Source organism: Neomonachus schauinslandi, chromosome 10 (assembly GCF_002201575.2).
Source record: "Neomonachus schauinslandi chromosome 10, ASM220157v2, whole genome shotgun sequence".
NCBI classification, from domain to species: Eukaryota; Metazoa; Chordata; class Mammalia; order Carnivora; family Phocidae; genus Neomonachus; species Neomonachus schauinslandi.
This window is the reverse complement of record NC_058412.1, coordinates 112106425-112125419: the sequence shown is the minus strand read 5'-3', so window position 1 is coordinate 112125419 and position 18995 is coordinate 112106425. Positions and strand designations below refer to the sequence as shown.

The window sequence follows — 18995 nt, the reverse complement described above, 5'->3', positions numbered from 1 at the left end:
ACCTGAGCCGAAGGCAGTCGCTTAACCAACTGAGCCACCCAGGTGCCCAACATGGCTGGTATTTTTAAGAGTACTCTGATGACAGTGTGAGGGGTAGCTTGAAAGATAAAATTACTCATGATTTATTCTTTTTTTTTCTTTCAGCTACGACTAATAGACTGGGGTTTGGCTGAGTTTTACCATCCTGGCCAAGAATATAATGTCAGAGTTGCTTCCCGATACTTCAAAGGTCCTGAGCTACTTGTAGACTATCAGGTGAGAAAAGAAGGGCAGATAAAATTTCAGTCCTCTGTTTTTCACTTAATTTGTGAAAAATGTCGTTTTGTGCTTTTGAGTAGGCTATTTATGCACATACATGGCTGTCCCTTTCATGAGTAAAATATAAATTACTTCAGTTCATCCATCATAACTTGTTATTTTTATTGTCATAATATCAGGAGAGTAAGACTAGATCTGCATTTGATCTAACTGAAGAAAAGATACACCAAAGATACTTTTTCTAATCAGAAATTCCAGAGCTAGTTTGAGAATTGTGAGCTAGGTTTAACCAACGTTAAGGTAAACTCAAAAATGTTCTCTTATGATTTTCCTAAATTGTATTCTAAAGACCTTCTGCTTACCAAAAAAAGGAAAAAAAACCCTCCTTCTCCTCACAGAAACAAAGTCCTTGGGAGTACCTTTCATGACTGGTCCTCCCAGGTGTTATTATCAGATACCTTACAAAGCTCAGACTCTGTCCTAGAAGTTTCTTTTCTGGAATCCTGAGACTATAAGCCTGAATTCAAAAAACATTTTGTGCATAAAAATATCCTATACAACATTATTTATAATGGTGATGAAAAACAAAACACAGTCTTATTATAGGATAAAGATTAAATTTTGAAACATTTATGCATTATAATAATGCTACACATTAAAAGTTTTCCATGGGCTGTAACAATTTGGGACCTTCTTAGGTAAGTGGAAAAGCAATTCCAAATAGTATACAGATTGTTTTGAAACAGGGTGGGGGCATAGAAAAAAAGACTGAAAATACATGAAGGTGTTACTGGTTTTTGGATTTTGAGTCCGTGGAGTTGTGTGTGTGTGTGTGTATTTTTTTTTTTTTTTAAGAGTAAAGAGCAATTTTTATTTTGAGAAGATACTTCATTCTTATTTTATATATGATAACTGACTTTTTTACTTTAATGCAGATGTACGATTATAGTTTGGATATGTGGAGCTTGGGTTGTATGCTGGCAAGTATGATCTTCCGGAAGGAGCCATTTTTCCATGGACATGATAATTATGATCAGGTGATAATGTTGTTCCCATTAGGGAACCTACTGGGCTAACTTAGTGATGGCCAGATCTGCCTACCCATTAGAAAACTACTATGGATCTTGTTAAAATACAGATGACCGGCCCCCACTTGAGACCTGTTGATTCAGAATCTCTTAGGGTGGGCCCCTAGAATAATTTTCAATTTATCACTTCTTCAGCCAAACTGACACTGATTTTCAGATTGGTGTTTTGGAGGCTACCACTTTAGCCTTTTGAAATCAGAGTTTTATCTCCTAGTCTTCTTAATGTGCAGTGCTTGCTTTATTGTGAATACACATGTAAATTGTTTTATAAAACATATATACAAATAAAAGTAGTTTAAGAAATGGAATATTACCTTAGAATCTCCTAGTGGTGAGCTTTCGTTAGAGTTATTTCCTCCAACATGTTGGGAATGTTTCCTCCAATATACTGGTTTATATGTGGTATTTCTATGATCCTTTTGTCTCTTTTTATGGATTAAGTTGATGTTTGTCAGTAGAAATATAGATGGTGTTTTTTTATACTAGCTTCACTTCCCCTTGAAGATCAAGGGGCCATTTCATTCAAGAGAACCTGGAATGATTCTAGGACCATGTGGAAGGTACTGTTGCCTTGTTTGAGCACAATGCCCATTTTTAATGAGTCAAAGAATACCACCTGAATTCAGTTAAAATCAGTAACTCTATTGTCAGGACCATGCAGGATTGAGGAATACAGCAAAAAAAGAAAAGAATAGTCCCTTCTCTCACATGGTTCATAGTCTATCCAGTAAGGGAAAGAACATGTAAGGCAATAAGTTGCAGTCATAAATGTCAGAGTAGAGTTGTAGACCAGGTACAAAAGGCAGTTAGTGGGAGTGAGTGGTCTGAATGTACAAGAGCATATTCCCAAAAGAAGTGACACCTCGGTTGGGTTGTGAGGTGGGGGAAATAAAGCTTGACCAGGGAGACGTTTCAAGGGGAAGGAACAAGGTTATAAGACAATTTGCTTTTTTCCTGACACCTTCATATTGAGTAATAATTAGGGAATTTTATATGGAAATCCCTTCCTGCCATGCACAATTTTTTTTTTTTTTTTAAGATTGTATTTATTTATTTGACAGAGAGTGAGAGAGGGAACACAAGCAGGGAGTGTGTGAAAAGGAGAAGCAGGCTTCCTGCCAAGCAGGGAGCGCAATGTGGGGCTTGATCCCAGGACCCTGGGATCATGACCTGAGCTGAAGGCCCCCATTTAATGACTGAGCCACCCAGGCGCCCCACAAAATTTTTTTTTTTAAGATTTTATTTATTAGAGATCACAAGCAGTGGGGAGGGGTAGAGAAAGAATTAGACTCCCCGCCGAGCAGGGATCCCAATGCGGGACTCAATCCCAGGACTCTGGGATCATGACCTGAGCCGAAGGCAGATGCTTAACCAACTGAGCCACCCAGGCACCCAGAAATTTTAAATAAATTGTGACGAGTTCACATTCATACCTTTAACCATGGCACCCTTTTCTGTTAATTCACTTATGGCCGGTTGACTTAATTATGTAATGTGTTTGTGGTGTGGGTTTTTGTCTCTTTTCGATCCTAGTTGGTGAGGATAGCCAAGGTTCTGGGGACAGAAGATTTATATGACTATATTGACAAATACAACATTGAATTAGATCCACGTTTCAATGATATCTTGGGCAGGTAAGTCAAAATCTGTGCTTCTGTCCTTAAGCACTTGGATGTAAACAAATACTTCGGATCCTCAAAATAGATTACATTCTCTTTGCCAACACTGCAAGTGTGTCATTGGTCTGGTGATGCAGGGTGTTGCATGGGTAGGCCTGTAGTGAAAGCATTGAAGTGAATGGCCCATTTCCCAGATTCACTTACCAGGAGTCTGAGTGTAGAGAGTATGGTTGGCAGATTCTGTCAGTGAACGAATTGTAGGTGTCAGGAGAAGAGTACAATTGAGTCAAAAATCAAAATCTCTTGATTTAGCTTGTTTCTCCAAATGACAAAACCCTAAGAGTAATAGAAAAAGGAAATGCATTCTTCAAGACTGATTTGCCGACAGTCGACTCTGACAATAGGAACTAGACAAAATACAAATTCATTAACCACTTAACTGGAGGAGGTGGACTTGCCTGATGAAAGGGCTTTTGCTGACCAAGTGGTAGAGATGTCAGGAATTTTTGTAGGGGTGGGAAAGAGGCCTGATTAACCCAGCACCTGACCTCTTTGCTACACAGGAGCACTTAATCCTGTAAAGTAACCTGAATTACGTTTTGTAGTATCGTGAGGACCCAGATTTCTCTTTTCTGCAACGCTGCTATTTCCAGTCTCTCCAGTTAGTTTTGTTGTCTCCCTAGTGGCAGAGTGGCACAAGACCTACTCTCTTGAGCTTTGATCTTTCTTTGCTAGTGGCTGGGCTACTAGCCACTAAAGAAAATGTAGAAGTGAAATGTTGGGCTTCTGTGCCCCTCAGTCTCTTTCTCATTCCCCCTTTGGCTCTACAGACACTCCCGTAAGCGATGGGAACGCTTTGTCCACAGCGAAAACCAGCACCTTGTCAGCCCTGAGGCCTTGGATTTCTTGGACAAGCTGCTGCGATACGACCACCAGTCACGGCTTACCGCAAGAGAGGCCATGGAGCACCCCTATTTCTGTGAGTCCAGCTGTCCAGTCCACAAAGCTTGTGCAGGCCCACCCAGCCGACTCTACAAGGCAGGGGAGAATATGTGTTGTGAAGAAAGCTCTGGGCCCAACAGAATTGAAATCCCAGCTGCCCTTAGTGATGGCAACTGTCTTGCAGAATTGTTGGGAGGCTTCTAGTTCTCTAACAGAGTGTCTGCCACATGGTGACTCCCAAGTAAACTGCTTTTCTTCCCGTGTGGTGATGCTTTTTGAGTCTGGAGTGGTTGGATTAGAATGCAGCCCTTTGTCTGACCTTGTCTGGTACTCATTCATTGGAGAAAGCCAGGGAGGCTTGAACATCTTATCATATGAACACCATGACCTAGGTTTGTGAGCATAGCTAACTGCGCTGTCCTGGGTGAAAATGCCACTTAGTCCCACACCATCCTCACAGTGACGTTAGCCTCAATGTTGGATCGCTCCTTGGGGAGTGGTGAGATGGTTTTGTAGTGAATTGATCACAATCTTGCCCAGTCTTCTGTACCTGAAGCAAACTGACAGGGTGATTGAAGTGGAGAATGAAGTCTGATCATAGCATCAACCTGCACAAACCTGTAGCTTTGGCCAGTTGTGCACCATGCTTGACAGCTGAGTTGTGGACTGCAATAAAAGCAGTTCAGTCTGATAATATATTACTGTCTTGGCCGGGTTAGATTGTATTGTCTCATTAAAACCTAATAAGATCAGGGCAAGAGCCTTCACCGTGAATTAGACAAGTAATATAAAATGGCTCAGTCGTTGGGCATCTGCCTTCAGCTCAGGTCATGATCCCAGGGTCCTGGGATCGAGCCCTGCATCGGGTTCTCTGCTCGGCGGGAGGCCTGCTTCTCCCTCTCCCACTCCCCCTGCTTGTGTTCCCTCTCTCACTGCCAAATAAATAAAATCCTAAAAAAAAAAAAAACCTAACAAGATCATTTTTGTTTTAAATTAGCTCTGCTCTGGATAATTACCACATCTTCCTCCAATTTGGTTTAAGAGTTGGCTTCTTTTTTTTTTTTTTTTAAACACATTTCTTCTTCTTTTTTTTTTTTTTTAAAGATTTTATTTATTTATTCATGAGAGACAGAAAGAGCCAGAGGCAGAGGGAGAAGCAGGCTCCCAAGGAGCAGGGAGCCCGATGCGGGACTCAATCCCAGGACCCTGAGATCATGACCTGAGCCGAAGGCAGACGCTTAACCATCTGAGCCACCCAGGCGCCCTAAGAGTTGGCTTCTATCACAGTTTGACAGGAAGGATAGTTCTATTTTATATTACTTGTCTAATTCATGGTGAAGGCTCTTGCCACCTTCTGTTCTTTTGGAATAATATAGACTATAAATAAAATAACAAAGATTGAGGATGGCTGCTTTGAGGCCCCAGACCATTACCTTCAACAGAACCTACCCTTTTTGTCTTTTCTAGATACTGTTGTGAAGGACCAGGCTCGAATGGGCTCATCTAGCATGCCGGGGGGCAGTACGCCTGTGAGCAGCGCCAGTATGATGTCAGGTCAGCTCACTGCTAACTCTCCTGGGGGGACAAAAGTAGAAGTCAGTTGTTGTTCTTAGGTTTGCTCCCTCTTTGTGGCCTGGTTTCTTGTGGTCCTTCTCTTTTCCAATATGATTATCTTCCTGACAGTACTGATCTGCATGGTCTCCTCACCAGGCTTCAGCATGCTTGACACCTGGTATACTTCAGTGACACTGCGTATGGTATCAACAGTCTCTTCTAGGCCAGAGTCCCAAAAATTTTTTACAGAGGGACTTGAAAGTCCCAACAAACCATGAAGAGTAAAAAGAGATCCTTTCATCTCATAGTTTAGAGTGACAGTAGTTGTATGATCCTCACAAACAAGATTAAGAAATTAGGGGTGGGGGTAAAGGTGGGGTTTATACATAGGCATAAGAATCGTTCTCCAGAGCATCTGTAATGTGCCTAGTAAATTGTAAAGGCTTATATGATATTATTCCTCATTATTGTTGAGTCATCGTGAATTAAGAGCGAGTTTTTGTACAGAGTACACAATTTTGTAAAAGAAACCATAGGCTCAACCCCTAGGAGTTATACATGTAGGCAGCATCCATGCTGGTGTACTTGTGGTAGTGAGAACATTTACTCAGACACCCTCAAAGAACTGTCACAATTGTTTTTTGTTGTTGTTGTTTTGTTTTTGTTTTTTTAAGAACTAGCTACCTTCTAGAACTTATCCTCTAGGTATCTTGCCTATGGGCAAAATGATACATATCCAGGGCTGCTAATTGTAGCCTTATTTGTAATAGCATAGCATTGAAAACAGCTCCCAGTGGGAAACTGGTTAAATCAATTATGGGACATCCATTCAGTGGAAAGCTGTATAGCCAGAGAAAAGAATGAGCATTTCATGTTCTTTTTTAGCTTCAACTCCAAAATAATAATGTGAAATGAAAAGAGCCAAATGCAGAACCATGTCCAAGACCAGGGCAAAAATATATAATTATATAATCACATTCTTATATATGACTTTTATATGCACATTCTTATAAAGTTATATTCATGTATATGCGTAAAATATTTCTGGAAGGATACACCCCAAAAACGGTACCATAAGTTGGCCAAGCAAAAGGGCAAGAGAAATTTTTTACTGTACACTCTTCTGAACCTTTGGTATTTTGTACCTGTTTAAAAAAATACATATATAACAATTTGAAAATTAACTGGATAATTGAGGGGGGCAGATTGAGGGTAATCCTGGTCATTAGATGAGTAGAAAAAAACAAATGGCAATAACTTCTAAAACACTATTTTAGCATTTCCTCACTGAAAATGACTTTTGATAATTTTGAAAGCTGCCAGCTTAACTAGGCAGCATGATATAAGAATGCATGAGCTTTGGCTCCAGCCTTGAGCTCTTCAGTAGGGCCATGACTAGCCATATGTGACTATTTAAATTAATTAAAATGGAATAAAATTTAAAACACGGCTCCTTGGTTGCACTAGCCATATTGTAATTTCTCAGTAGCCACGTGTGGGTAGTGACCACTTTGTTAACAGAGGTTACAGAGCAGAAAGTTTGGTTGGATAGTTCTACCCTAGACAGGCGTCAGTTTTAATTCAAGCATAGTTGCCACTTACTTAGCTGTGTGCTTTGTACAGACTTCTTAAACTCTCCAAGCTTGGATTTCTTTACCTGTCTCCTAAATTGATTAGAAATTAATTTTAATTTGAAATTAGATTTAATCTGTAAAAATCTGGGTGAGTAGAGGCCTTCAGAAAAAGAACGAGTGGAGTTGCTGGCTTGTCTCAGTCAGAAGAGCCTGCAACTCTTGATCTTTGGGGTTGTAAGTTTGAGCCGCATGTTGGGTGTAGAGATTAGAGAGAGAAAAAATAACTGTTGTGTCACTTTTGAAATAGGTGTTATGTAAAACTGGTGACTAAGATTTCCATGGTTGGTATCTGGCTCACTATTAGCTGTTTTCTTTTAGGGATTTCTTCAGTGCCAACCCCTTCACCCCTTGGACCTCTGGCAGGCTCACCAGTGATTGCTGCGGCCAACCCCCTTGGGATGCCTGTTCCAGCTGCCGCAGGCGCTCAGCAGTAATGGCCCCTTCTGTCTCCTGATGCCTGAGCAGAGGTGGGGGCGTCCACGCTCTCCTTGATGCAGCTTGCGCCTGGCGGGGAGGGGTGAAATACTTCAGAAGCACCGTGTCTGAACCGTTGCTTGTGGATTTATAGTAGTTCAGTCATAAAGAAAAATTATAATAGGCTGATTTTCTTTTTTTTTTTTTCCTTCTTTTTTTTAACTCGAACTTTTCATAACTCAGGGGATTCCCTGAAAAATTACCTGCAGGTGGAATATTTCACGGACAAAATCTTTCCCCCCTTTCAAATTCAGTTTCTCATCACTAAAGAACAAAGATGAACCAGCCTCAATCCCGGCTGCTGCATTTGGGTGGAGATATCTTCCCATGTCCACCATTGCTCCCCCACCATCCCACACTATGGGGGGTTTATATCTCGTGCTCTTCTCCAGAGATTACAAAAAGGTTGTAGCTTCTTCAAGGGAGGTGGGAAGGAAGGTGGAAGGGAGGGCCCAAGCTACAAGAGCAGTGTACTGCTGGTCACTTTTCTCACACTACTCCAAGTACTTCAGTGGGGTTGTCCTGGTGAATCTAGTGGAAATATGTCTTAGTTTCATTGAGATGCTGAAAATCTACCCAAAGTGCAGACAGGTCCTGAAAACTTCTGTTCAGTATGAATCATGTCTTATTGACCTAACCCTAAATCCAGCTCACTTCTACTTTTAATTTCAGTTCAGTTTAAGATTATAATACCTTCCCTCCCAGGCTCCTTACCTTGGTCCTCTCCCCTATCGTCTCCCCATGTGCTCTATAGCTGGTGGGAGGGGGAGGAAAAATCTTTTTCAGTTTTGACTTGGCCATTTTGAATTCAGTTAGTTACTGGGCTTAACTTATTGCTTTTTACAAAAGAAAAACATTGTCTATATAGGTTTCATGCTAGCAACTCTTTAAGAGCTAATGGAAGATGTGGCCACACCGAGTTTCATCTTAAGCTTTCTACCTTCTTTTCTTCCTTTCTTCCCCTTCCTTCACATGCCATCCAGTGAGAAGACCTGCCCCTCAGTCTTGTAAATGTATCTGAGAGGTAGGAGCAGAGCCACTATCTCCAGTGAAACTGAAATGGTAGACCTGTAATTGTGGGAAAACTATAAACTCTCTTGTTACAGCCCTGCCACCCCTTGCTGTGTGTATATATATAATACTTTGTCCTTCATATGTGAAAGATCCAGTGTTGGAATTCTTTGGTGTAAATAAACGTTTGGTTTTATTTATCAAGGTTAGATTTAAGTTCCCTGTGTAAAGGTCTTGCTGGGTGGGTGTCTCACGTTCACATCTGAGGGGCCTGCAACCCTGTACCGTGGAGGCTTCCCAAGGCCCCCATTTTTATACACCCCCCTCATTTTGACCCATGGTACCGGGCAGGGCAGAGAGGCCTTAAAAAAGCACCACAAGCCAAAGCGTCTCTGGGGATTAAGGATCCTTTGCCATAAAACTCATTTTGTGTCTCAGCAGTGCAGGGATTGGGGATGGAAAAGTCGCCAGTTTTTGTGTGTTTGTGTGTGTGTAAAGTGGATTTTCCACTGTAATCCAACCACCTAAGTTTATCAGGTGCTTCACTGAGGAAGCCTAGTTTTTTAAGCACAATAGCAAAACCATCAGCTCTGTATTTTCTCCTGTTCTTTCATTACAGTAGCTGCTTGTGGGAACTAGGAAAAATTCTTCCAACATATTTGAAGGCCTAAAGTCTTAGTTCCCCTTTCTCCTACCTTTATAGATCATAAGCCTTTCTTGCCTGGGCGCCATAGACAAGCATAATTGTTTCACGAGTTGAATTTAATGAACTTATCTAACTTTATAACCCATCTTGGCTCTAGTAACTTGATCAAGGTGGTGGCTTTCATGAATATAACGGTAAACTTTAGAGGAAGCTAAAGCCTCCTTTTATAATGCTTCTCAACCATAGGGAAAACATTCTGTGTGGCAGGGTGATTTTCTTTCTTGTGGCCACTTAACAGTGGATATTTATTGTTCTTGACCCTTTTATGCCCTAGAATGCTGTGGGGGTTACCATGTTGAATTTGTGCAGAAGCTAAAAGCACCGGATGTGCCAGAGATGCAATTTGTGATTACGTTTGCACTGGATTGTGATTTGAACAGGACACTTAGGACTAATGAATTCTTTCTTTTGAGGTGGGGAGGAGGGTTGTAAATCGAGACTTCACATCCCACCCTTATAGCTCAGAGAATCTAGTTGTGGCTGAGGTTGATGTGGGGAGCTGCAGACAGCTGGACCTCCTAAAAACGCATCAGACCTTGCAAGAGACGGAAGGTGAATGCAGAGGACTCTGAAATGCCACCCAAGAGCCTTTTAAAATAAATAGAAGTTTTTAAAATGCTACTTAAGGAGTCACTGCAGAAGCATGAAAAAAAGAAGACCCAGTTGGGCGGGTGGGTGGGGGGCAAGGGTTTACAGAGTAACAACTTCTGTGTTGTTGTAAATTACCTCATCTGTATACCTTGTATTGGGACACTTTCTCAGCACTACCTGTGTCTGCATTGATTAGATGGCAGGAAATGGAATGCCAATATAAGACAGTTGTGTTGGCAATTACTCTGAAAGGTTTTTTTAAGTATTTTTTAACTTTGTTTGAAGTGGCCCCCCCCCTTTTTTTTAAGTTTGAAGTCAGGAGTTCCCCCTCGCCCCCTTGATTTATTGGTTGTAATTGTATTGTAATTGGTATAACTAAAACATAACTGTGCTGGGAAGAAGTTGTGCCATGAAGGTCTTTAATTTTTTTTAAATAAAAACATTTAAACAAATGAAATGTCCCTGCAGCCTGAGCAATATGCTTCTCCAACCGACACCGTGTGTGATAGATGGCTTAGCTTTCGTGTGCTTTGAATTTAATTTTGGGTTGATGGAGATGTGAAATGGGATGGATTAAGATTGGTTGAGGGTCTGGAAGTTTTTGACCTCAAGAGTCAGTGAAGAGAGCATGATGTTGTTGCTAAACAGGATTGGTTTCATTCCTGCCCTTGTCACTTACTGGGCTACTTGGCAAGTTACTTAACTTGTGAATCTGTTTCATCATCTATAAAATGGGGCCACTGCTTTCTTGGGATTGAATGAGAGTAAATGTCAAGTATCTGGCACCTGCTATGCTCTTGATAAACCTAATTCCCCTGGTATGGAGGATTGGTTCTGGGTCCTGGCTTTGCAAGTGATACACAGTACGATCCATTCTCTGGACCTCCTCGTCCTCTGTGTGCTCAGTCAGGGTGAGGTTCCGGGTGAGGTGTCTTCTGAGTTCCTTTTCAGCTCTAACACTGATTTAGAAAGTTTGGTGCTTAAATAAAAAGGTCCACAGAGACGGCTTTGTTCAATTGCAGAAAAGATCGGTGTTGAGTGAATGGTAGTAAGCCCTGTGGACGGTCAGCCTTGGAGATACCTGCGCCCTGGAGGTAACTTGCAAAGAGTCCTGACTTCAAGATGTTCTGGAGAGCTTATAGGAACATATTTGGCAGCTTAAACAGAAACTATTCAAAGGGCTGGTAAAAGAGGTGAAAAAGTTTATCAGTGCCAAATGAGTCAATTCTGCAAGATTATATACTTGAGTTGCCATTTGATCATTCTCATTTAACCACAATTTTTAAAAATTGAAATCAGGAAATGCTGTTATCTCAGACTTCTAGTTTCTTTTAAATCTTCACTGCATACTATTTTATGACATCCACTTGTTATTAATACTGGGAGTTGAGACATGGTTTAGGTAAGAGGAACTATTGTGTAATCTCTAACCCTAACTTTTCATGAACTTTAATTTTATTTCCATTTTATACATGAGACAGGAAGACTAAATTGCTGGAGTGGGCCTGTTAGAGACAGAGGAATCTATTTTGTAAAATTGTCTTCGGGGTATGGCTAATTACCATAGTCCTAAAATAGTCGAGAAAATTGGAGATTGGTTGACAGATTGGGGAATTTTCATTTCCTCTCAGTCTTTAAATTTCATCTTGCCTCACCTGTTGTCAAGTGTGGTTATAATTAGAACTGACCATTTGAACATCTCTTGAAGAATCTAGTTTTTTTTACCACTGCCTATAGATTCCCACCAGCAGATTCTCTCCCAAGATTAGGGTTGGGTTGAATATTTGCTTAGCCATCAGTCCTTGCCTGCCCCCAGCTGGTGATCTCCCTTGTGCCTCAACTCCAGTGACTGTGGCTGATTTTCCTCATGGGACATGCTTGCTAGAGAGGCTGTCTTCCCCAGGGCCTTTTCCTGCTTGAGGAAAAAGTTAACCAAAAGGCTTTGAAGTAAAGTAGTCCCTGGTTCCCTCCTCAAAAAACAAGTCTAAAAACCTTGATCCAAGCAGATATTCACCCTGTCTCAAGTTCCCTCAGCCTGCTTTCCCCCACTGCCATCACTAGCCCCTTTCCCCTGTCCTGTAACACCTGAGCTTTTTATTGTATTATTGTCTCTCCCCGCCTACATGTAAGCACCCTGCTGACCTTATATATCTTACTAATCTGTGCATCCTCATAAAAACCTTTTTTTTTTAAAAAAGTGCACCAATATCCCTCAGGATTAAAGAGGATTGAATAGAGTAGCACATGGAAAATGCCTAGCACCATACCAGGCGCATAACAGATGATCAGTCAAAGGTAATTCCATCTCCACTCCCACCTCACCTTCCCACATCCCCCCACAGTAAGTAATGGAAGTATGTATTATTGCATAAGGAGCATCTCAAGGTCAGAAGACTCTTGCCCTTAAGTTTGCAGCTGTAATTATAAGCCATGGGTCAGACTGAAAATGTTTATTTAATGGGCGCTTGGTGAAATAGAAGTGGCTGAAGACTAAGCAATGATCCTGACCAATTTAGTAGACTTTGATGCTAACAGCCCTGCTTTCCACCACTTGTGTATAATAATATAAAATTCAGACTATTCTCAAAGTAAAATAGATGTATAGAGGGTGTCACAAGATAGTCTGGCTCTGGAGTCAAGGTATTCAAGTACTATTTCTAGATTTTGTACCTTACTATGATTCTGTGCTAAATTGAACCACTTCAGAGAAGTAACCTAGAAGAACTGCAAATGTCCTGGTTCTAAACAAGAGTTCTGTCTGGGTGTGTGGTTTGGGGTCAGTTACTTAACCTCTCTGAGGCTATAACACACCCATGAGCCTACTGCCCAGGTTAAGCCCCCTTTGCCCTTTATTTCCTGATCATATCCTCTTCTCTTCCTCCCTGCCCCAGATGTTCTAATACTTCCTTCATCTGTAAAATTGGGGTCTAAATACCTGTTTTCATAGGGTAGTGATTCACATTCGATGATAAGTGTTTGGAAAGTGCCTGGCACACACTACAGTTGGACTAAATGCTCATTTCCGTTGTACAGTTGTGCAGATTCATGTGCAGAAAGCGAATGTCATGTGTATAGGGATGCCATAAGTTGGTGCATTCATTCCTACAATTTCACAGTAGATGATGGTAAAGTGTCTTCTTGAAGAAAAAAAAAATCCATCCATTAAATGTGACCGATTTTCAACGATGAAAGTCGTTTGTAATTTGCATGAAGGCCAACATTGCCTTGTCTGTTCCCACCCCATTTCACTAATTCCCTCTAAGATTATCACTCTATCTCCTTTGAATTTTTAATTTATCTACTGAAAACTATTCTTGCCCTGTAGCAAATTACAGTGTGGATTTGCCTCCCTGTGGCTGTAATCACCAGGGATTCTTAGTGGTCTCAATGTTAATGCTTCCAGATGGGAGCTAATAAAATGGCCACTCCTTTTCTTGGAGAAGTTCCTGAGGGGATTGAGTATTTCTGATTCAGCTTCATTCTTGCATCACCTGCTTTGACAGAATTTTCTTGCCTTCTCTAAAGAAGAAAAAGGAAAAGCAGCGGCAGCTGGTAAGTGGTTTCCTGATCCCACCCTGTGAGTCAGTCTCAGCTATAGATAAACATTTGTAGAATTACCTAGAAAGGAAGGAGGACACTGCTTTTTTCTGTGTGAACAGTTCTGGGAACTCCACAGTGAATTTCCTGTGAAGAAGCTTACATACCCACAGTTCTCCACACTCTGATGCACACCTTCTTCTGTTCCCCATTCACCCACTCAGCTCCATCCCCCTCAGCCCAGGGTTCCTTACACACTCACCTTATTGACTGGTCTTTCCAGAATTCATTTGTTTATATCAGATGCCCTTCAAACAGTAGTAGGTGTTCATGAGCCCAGCCCTGTGCTAAACAATGGAGATTGGAAGAGATGAGACATAAACCCATGGGGAAATGTGTTCTTGTCAAATAGAAAAGTGAGAAAACTGTATATGGGGAACTGTGTTTCTAAAAAGAGTTACTGGAAAAATCAGATTGCCAGTCAACATGGTAGACTAAGCAGGTGGCCACCTACCTCCTGCTCTAAATACATAAGGATGCTGGCTAAAATAACAATTTACTTTAAATAAATAGCCAATTTCAAAGAAATGGAAGTTCCCAGGTGGCAGAAAGAAGAATTCATTCTGAAGGTAAGTGGATATCAAAGTCACAGTGACCCCCCCCCCCCCAAGACACTGGGCATGGATACAGATGGGCCATAGAGGCTAGGGGCTAGGGTTTGAATGCCCCTAGGGAGATGGGAGATAGCCTCAGGGCCTTTCAAGGTAGAAACTGAAATAGGCTGCCTCCAAGAAAAATTGGAAGAAAACTACATGTTAACTGTAGTTGCTTCTGGGAGGTGAGGTTAAGATAAATGTCACAGGGGCGCCTGGGTGGCTCAATCAGAGTGTCCGCCTTTGGCTCCGGTCACGATCCCACAGTCCTGGGATCAATCCCCAGCATTGGGCTCCCTGCTCAATGGAGAGCCTGCTTCTTTGCTCCCTCTGCTGCTCCCCCTGCTTCTGCTCTCTCATTCTCTCTCAAATAAATAAAATCTTGAAAGAAAAAAAATGTCACAAAAACTCAGTCTGCGGGAAGGAATCCTAAGCTCTTAGGGCAGAGGGAATTGGGTCAAGGAAGCCTTCCCAGAGGAAGGGCTGCTAGAGCTGGTTAGGGAAGAGGCCCAGCCTTAGCATGGTTGAGCCACCAGGGCCTGCACCTGGGATCAGAACCCATGTCTCCTGGCTCAGTTCTGCTTCCTGCCTTTGCATAGCTGTGCTTCCAAGATTCTCTGTCCAGGTTTCTAGCCAGTCATTACAAATTTTTTCTTTCTCTCTTTGGCTCTCTGGGCCTTTCACCAAAAACACTTCTGCCTCACACAAATCTCTCGGTCAACTGTAACTGTAGTTCAGCTGTCTAAACTGGATTCAGCCAAACAGCTCTGCTTTAGGTTGAGGCTGGGCTGGGCTCCTGTGTTGATTGGACTCCAGTTTGTTCCCTGTGGTTCCTTCTGGGACCCGTGCTGAAGTTGGAGCAGCTGCCCAGGGTTGTTGGAGCACAAGAGGCCAAATGAAATCACACAAGCAAAGAAATAGTTGAAGAAATAAAGGTTGGGAATTTTCTAAAATTAAGGACAGTAAGCCATAGATCCAAGATGCTCAAAGAACACCAAACAAAATATATGTATACACATACTAGGCATATCAAAAATACTAAAACAACAAAAAAATGCTGAAACAATCTTAAAGACCAGCCCAGAGAAAAAATGATGACCTACAGAGGAAGCAGAAAATTACCAAATGATGCAAGCCAGAAGACTGGAGTGACCAGCACTGAAAGAAGAAAACCTGTCAACCCAGAGTCCCACACCCAGTGAAAATATCTTTGAAAATGAAGGGGAAATAAAGTCTTTAGAAGAAAAAGAAAAACTGAGGGAATACATTGCCAGAAGACCTCTGTTTCAACTAGAAATATTAAAGGAAGTTCTTTAGGCAGAAGGAATGTGAAACCAGACAGAAATGTGGGTCTACAACGAAATTAAGAGTGCTGGAAATGGAATAAATGGAAGTAAAATTTAAAATTTAATTGCTTTAAAATAAGTCTACAGAGGTCAGCAAATCTTCTGTAAAGGAGCATGTAAATAATTTTTAAGTTTTGCATGTCCTTTGATGTCTTGTAAGCACTCTACTGCTGTGGAACGAAATCAGTCTTAGGCAATAGGTGTATCAGCATGGCTGTGTTCCAATAAAGCTTTATAGACTCTTAAGATTTGAATTTCACATAATTTTTATGTCCTACAAGTTACTCTTTTGGCCTTCTCCCCCCCCCCCAATCATTTAAAATTGTTAAAGCCATTCTTGGCTCATGAGCCATCCTTTAGATTGTGTAACTATAGCATATGTAAAAATAAAAAATATGTATACAGGGAATGGTGGTATATCTGTACAATGAAATACTGAGCAATAAAAGGAATACACTTGTACATGCATTAACGTGGATTAACTTTAAAATAATTACGCTGAGTGAAAGCCAGACAAAAAGCCTACATACTGTTTGAGTCCGTCCATATAAAATTCTAGAAAATGCAAACTAATCTCTGGTGACAGAATGTAGTTAAGTTCTCTACAAGTGCAGGGTGGGGATTGGGGGTGGGAGAAGGGGAAGAGAAGGGATTTAAGAATAAAGTGTAATAGGGGCACCTGGGTGGCTCATTCGTTGGGTGTCCGACTTTGGCTCAGTTCATGATCCCGGGGTCCTGGGATCGAGCCCCGCACTGGGCTCCCTGCTCAGCGGGAAGCCTGCTTCTCCCTCTCCCACTCCCCCTGCTTGTGTTCCCTCTCTCGCTGTCTGTCTGTCAAATGAATAAATAAAATCTAAAAAAAAAAAAAAAGAGGGGCGCCTGGGTGGCTGTCGTTGAGCGTCTGCCTTCGGCTCAGGTCATGATTCCAGGGTCCTGGGATCGAGCCCCGCGTTGGGCTCCCTGCTCAGCGGGGAGCCTGCTTCTCCCTCTCCCTCTGCTGCCGCTCCCCTACTTGTGCTCTCTCTCTGTGTCAAATAAATAAAACCTTAAAAAAAAGTGTAATTTAAAAAAGTGTATGACAACTGCGTGAAGAACAGAAGAGAAAATGGGAATCCACTATTATAAGGTCTTTATGCTGTACATGAAGCAGGATGTTCTTTGAAGGCAAACTGGTTAAAATGCGTTAGGAATCCTAGGGGAATCACTAAAATTAGGCTCTCCAGCTCTTTCTCACACTCAGCCCAAGTTTTGTAGAGTTCTGCCCCTGGCTCAATGGTGGAGCATGAAGACTCAGGCCAAACCAATCAGCACATAGTGGCCACATGATTGGTTCAGGCTGAGGCATGTGACAGAACCAGTGGGACATGTCAAGGCTTTTCTTGGAAATGCCAGGACAAAGACAATTCAACTGTATTTCACAGAGTCAGATGTAGAAAGTACTTGAGACCTGGCACTGACAGAGTCTTGTTATGAACCAAGACCTGTGGGTGAACAGTCAACAGGAAGAGGTGGGCAGCTGAGAGAAGGGAGAGAGGATGCAGAAGGGCAAGAACTTTTCAGTTATGTGAGCCAATGAAGCTTTTTGCCTGAGCTTGTTTGGGCGTGTGTGATTTTCAGTCACCTGCTGTGTAACAAAATACCACAAATTTATCTTTCCCCAGCTCACACATCGAAGTGTAGGTTAGCTGGGTCCTTTGCCCTGGGTCTCACCAGTCTGAAATCAAGCTGTCAGCCAAGACTCTGATCTCAACTGAGGCTCAGGGTCCTCTTCCAAGCTTACTGTTGGCCAAATTCAGTTCCTTGTGTAGGACTGAAGCCCTCCACACCTGGAAGCTGCTCCACATTCCCTGTCGTGTAGCCCTCTCCACAACATGGAAGTTTAAAGGTGAACAGGAGAATGTCTGTGCTGCTTTGAATTTGTCCTACAGGTAAGGCTTGCACCTTCTTTTAAAGGACTTCCCTGATTTAAGTCCACCCAGACCAGTTTTCCTTCTGACTACTTCAAAGTCAACTAATAGGGAGATTCGTTATGTCTGCATAATCCCTTTACCTTTGCCGTGTAACATAATAACGAGAGCGAAATCCCATCATATTCACAAGTTCTGCCCACACTCGAAGGGATTATACAGCCATGTACACCATGGAGTGGGAATCTTGGGGACCATTTTAAAATTCTGCCCACCACAGAGACCCGATGCCCTTTTGCCTTACACTCAGTCATGAATCAGTTTCTGGAATTTTCCATGTTTTACTAGACTTCAAGTTTGACCTCTTTTCACTTGGCTTTACAATCGCCTGGTTACTTGTCTCTCTTCCCCCATTAGAAGCTGACAACTGAATGAGTATTCGTCATCTCCATTCCAGCTCACAACCTGGCGCAGGTCTGGTGCTCCAAACTGTTGTGTGGATAAGTGGAGTTGATTCTTATGTTGGGGATGAGGATTAATCTAGATGACTTCAAAGACCACATTGATTGTGAATATTCTTTAATTCCACCCTGCTGACTGCATACTGTGCAAACGAGTATGGTTTAAGAGGTCCTACCTGACTGCCCCACGCACACTTCTCTGCCCTCACTACTGTCAAAGTCCCACTTTTTCATTACTGTCTGTGCTGTAAGAACACTAAATCATTTCTAGACTACGGTTTGCTTTTTTAGTTTCACCACAGTGCCTGTGCTATTTCCTTAGCCTAGAAGGCTCTTCCCTACATCAACTGACTTAATGCTGCTACCCATCATTTCTATAAACTTAGAAATCACTACCCCAGAAAAAAATTTTAAAAATAAATCACTACCCCAGGACTTTTTTCTTCATCACCCTCTCCTGCTTCTCTGTGTGTGGTTGATGCCCCCCCTTTTCTTCCCCCTTTCCTAGAATTTGTCACCTCTTGTAAGTTGAATCCATCTCCCCTACCAACCTGAGCTGTCCTGGAGAGGATCATTATGTTGGGTTCCAGCACTGGCCTGCTCTGGGTATGGACCATGAATAGTTGAACAAACAAAAGGGTTAAATAATCTCTATTTTGTGATTCGGGGTCTTCAAGATATTCATACTTCCTGGTGTCCTGGGCCCCCTGGCAAGCCAGCCTAGCAGGCCCTAGCTCACCTATAGGTTCCAAGCCCGGGCCACAGGGCAATGGGTATTGTCCATCACAACGTTCGAATGATAGGCTAGTTTCTGTTGGCCTGGGAAGGCTTTCTTAAAATTCCCATCTGCCACCTAGTACTCCTTTAAAAGAGAGAGTGCATGGAGAATTATGAGGCGAAATGACTGGCATTCCTGGTCATGCTGTCCTTAGAGCTTCATGGTGATGAACTGTAATTAGACAATATGCTGTTCAGAGATGGGGTACCAACCTAGGACAAGAACTTGTTATCTCCACTGGGACAGCTTGTTCCAGTTGCTGAGCATTTGACAGTAGCTTTTCCCTCTCCCTTTCCCCGGAGAGCTAGCCACTCCCTTGTTTTACAGAGGGTGAGAGTTGGCCCAAACCTTGCAAGGACCTAGAGTTGTGATGGGGAGGAGAGCAGGTCACTGTCTCATCAGTACCGCAGGCAAGAATCGAGCTGTGTCCCTGTGC

General features: G+C 42.2%; 1 protein-coding gene across 4 annotated transcripts in view; it reads left to right on the top strand.

Moving 5' to 3' along the window:
• The window catches only part of CSNK2A1 (casein kinase 2 alpha 1), a 52504-nt gene extending 42555 nt beyond the window's left edge, over positions 1–9949 (top strand). For 2 of the 4 annotated variants that reach the window (XM_044918964.1, XM_021689071.2), the window contains 6 exons: positions 145–255; positions 1194–1295; positions 2880–2980; positions 3796–3944; positions 5375–5461; positions 7414–9949. In XM_044918964.1, the coding sequence (XP_044774899.1) occupies positions 145–255; positions 1194–1295; positions 2880–2980; positions 3796–3944; positions 5375–5461; positions 7414–7529 (666 nt within the window). In that variant the 3' untranslated portion in view covers positions 7530–9949. The remainder of the gene's footprint in view (positions 1–144; positions 256–1193; positions 1296–2879; positions 2981–3795; positions 3945–5374; positions 5462–7413) is intronic. The other 2 variants (XM_044918962.1, XM_044918963.1) reach the window with 2 other exon arrangements.
• Positions 9950–18995: the final 9046 nt, after the last annotated feature.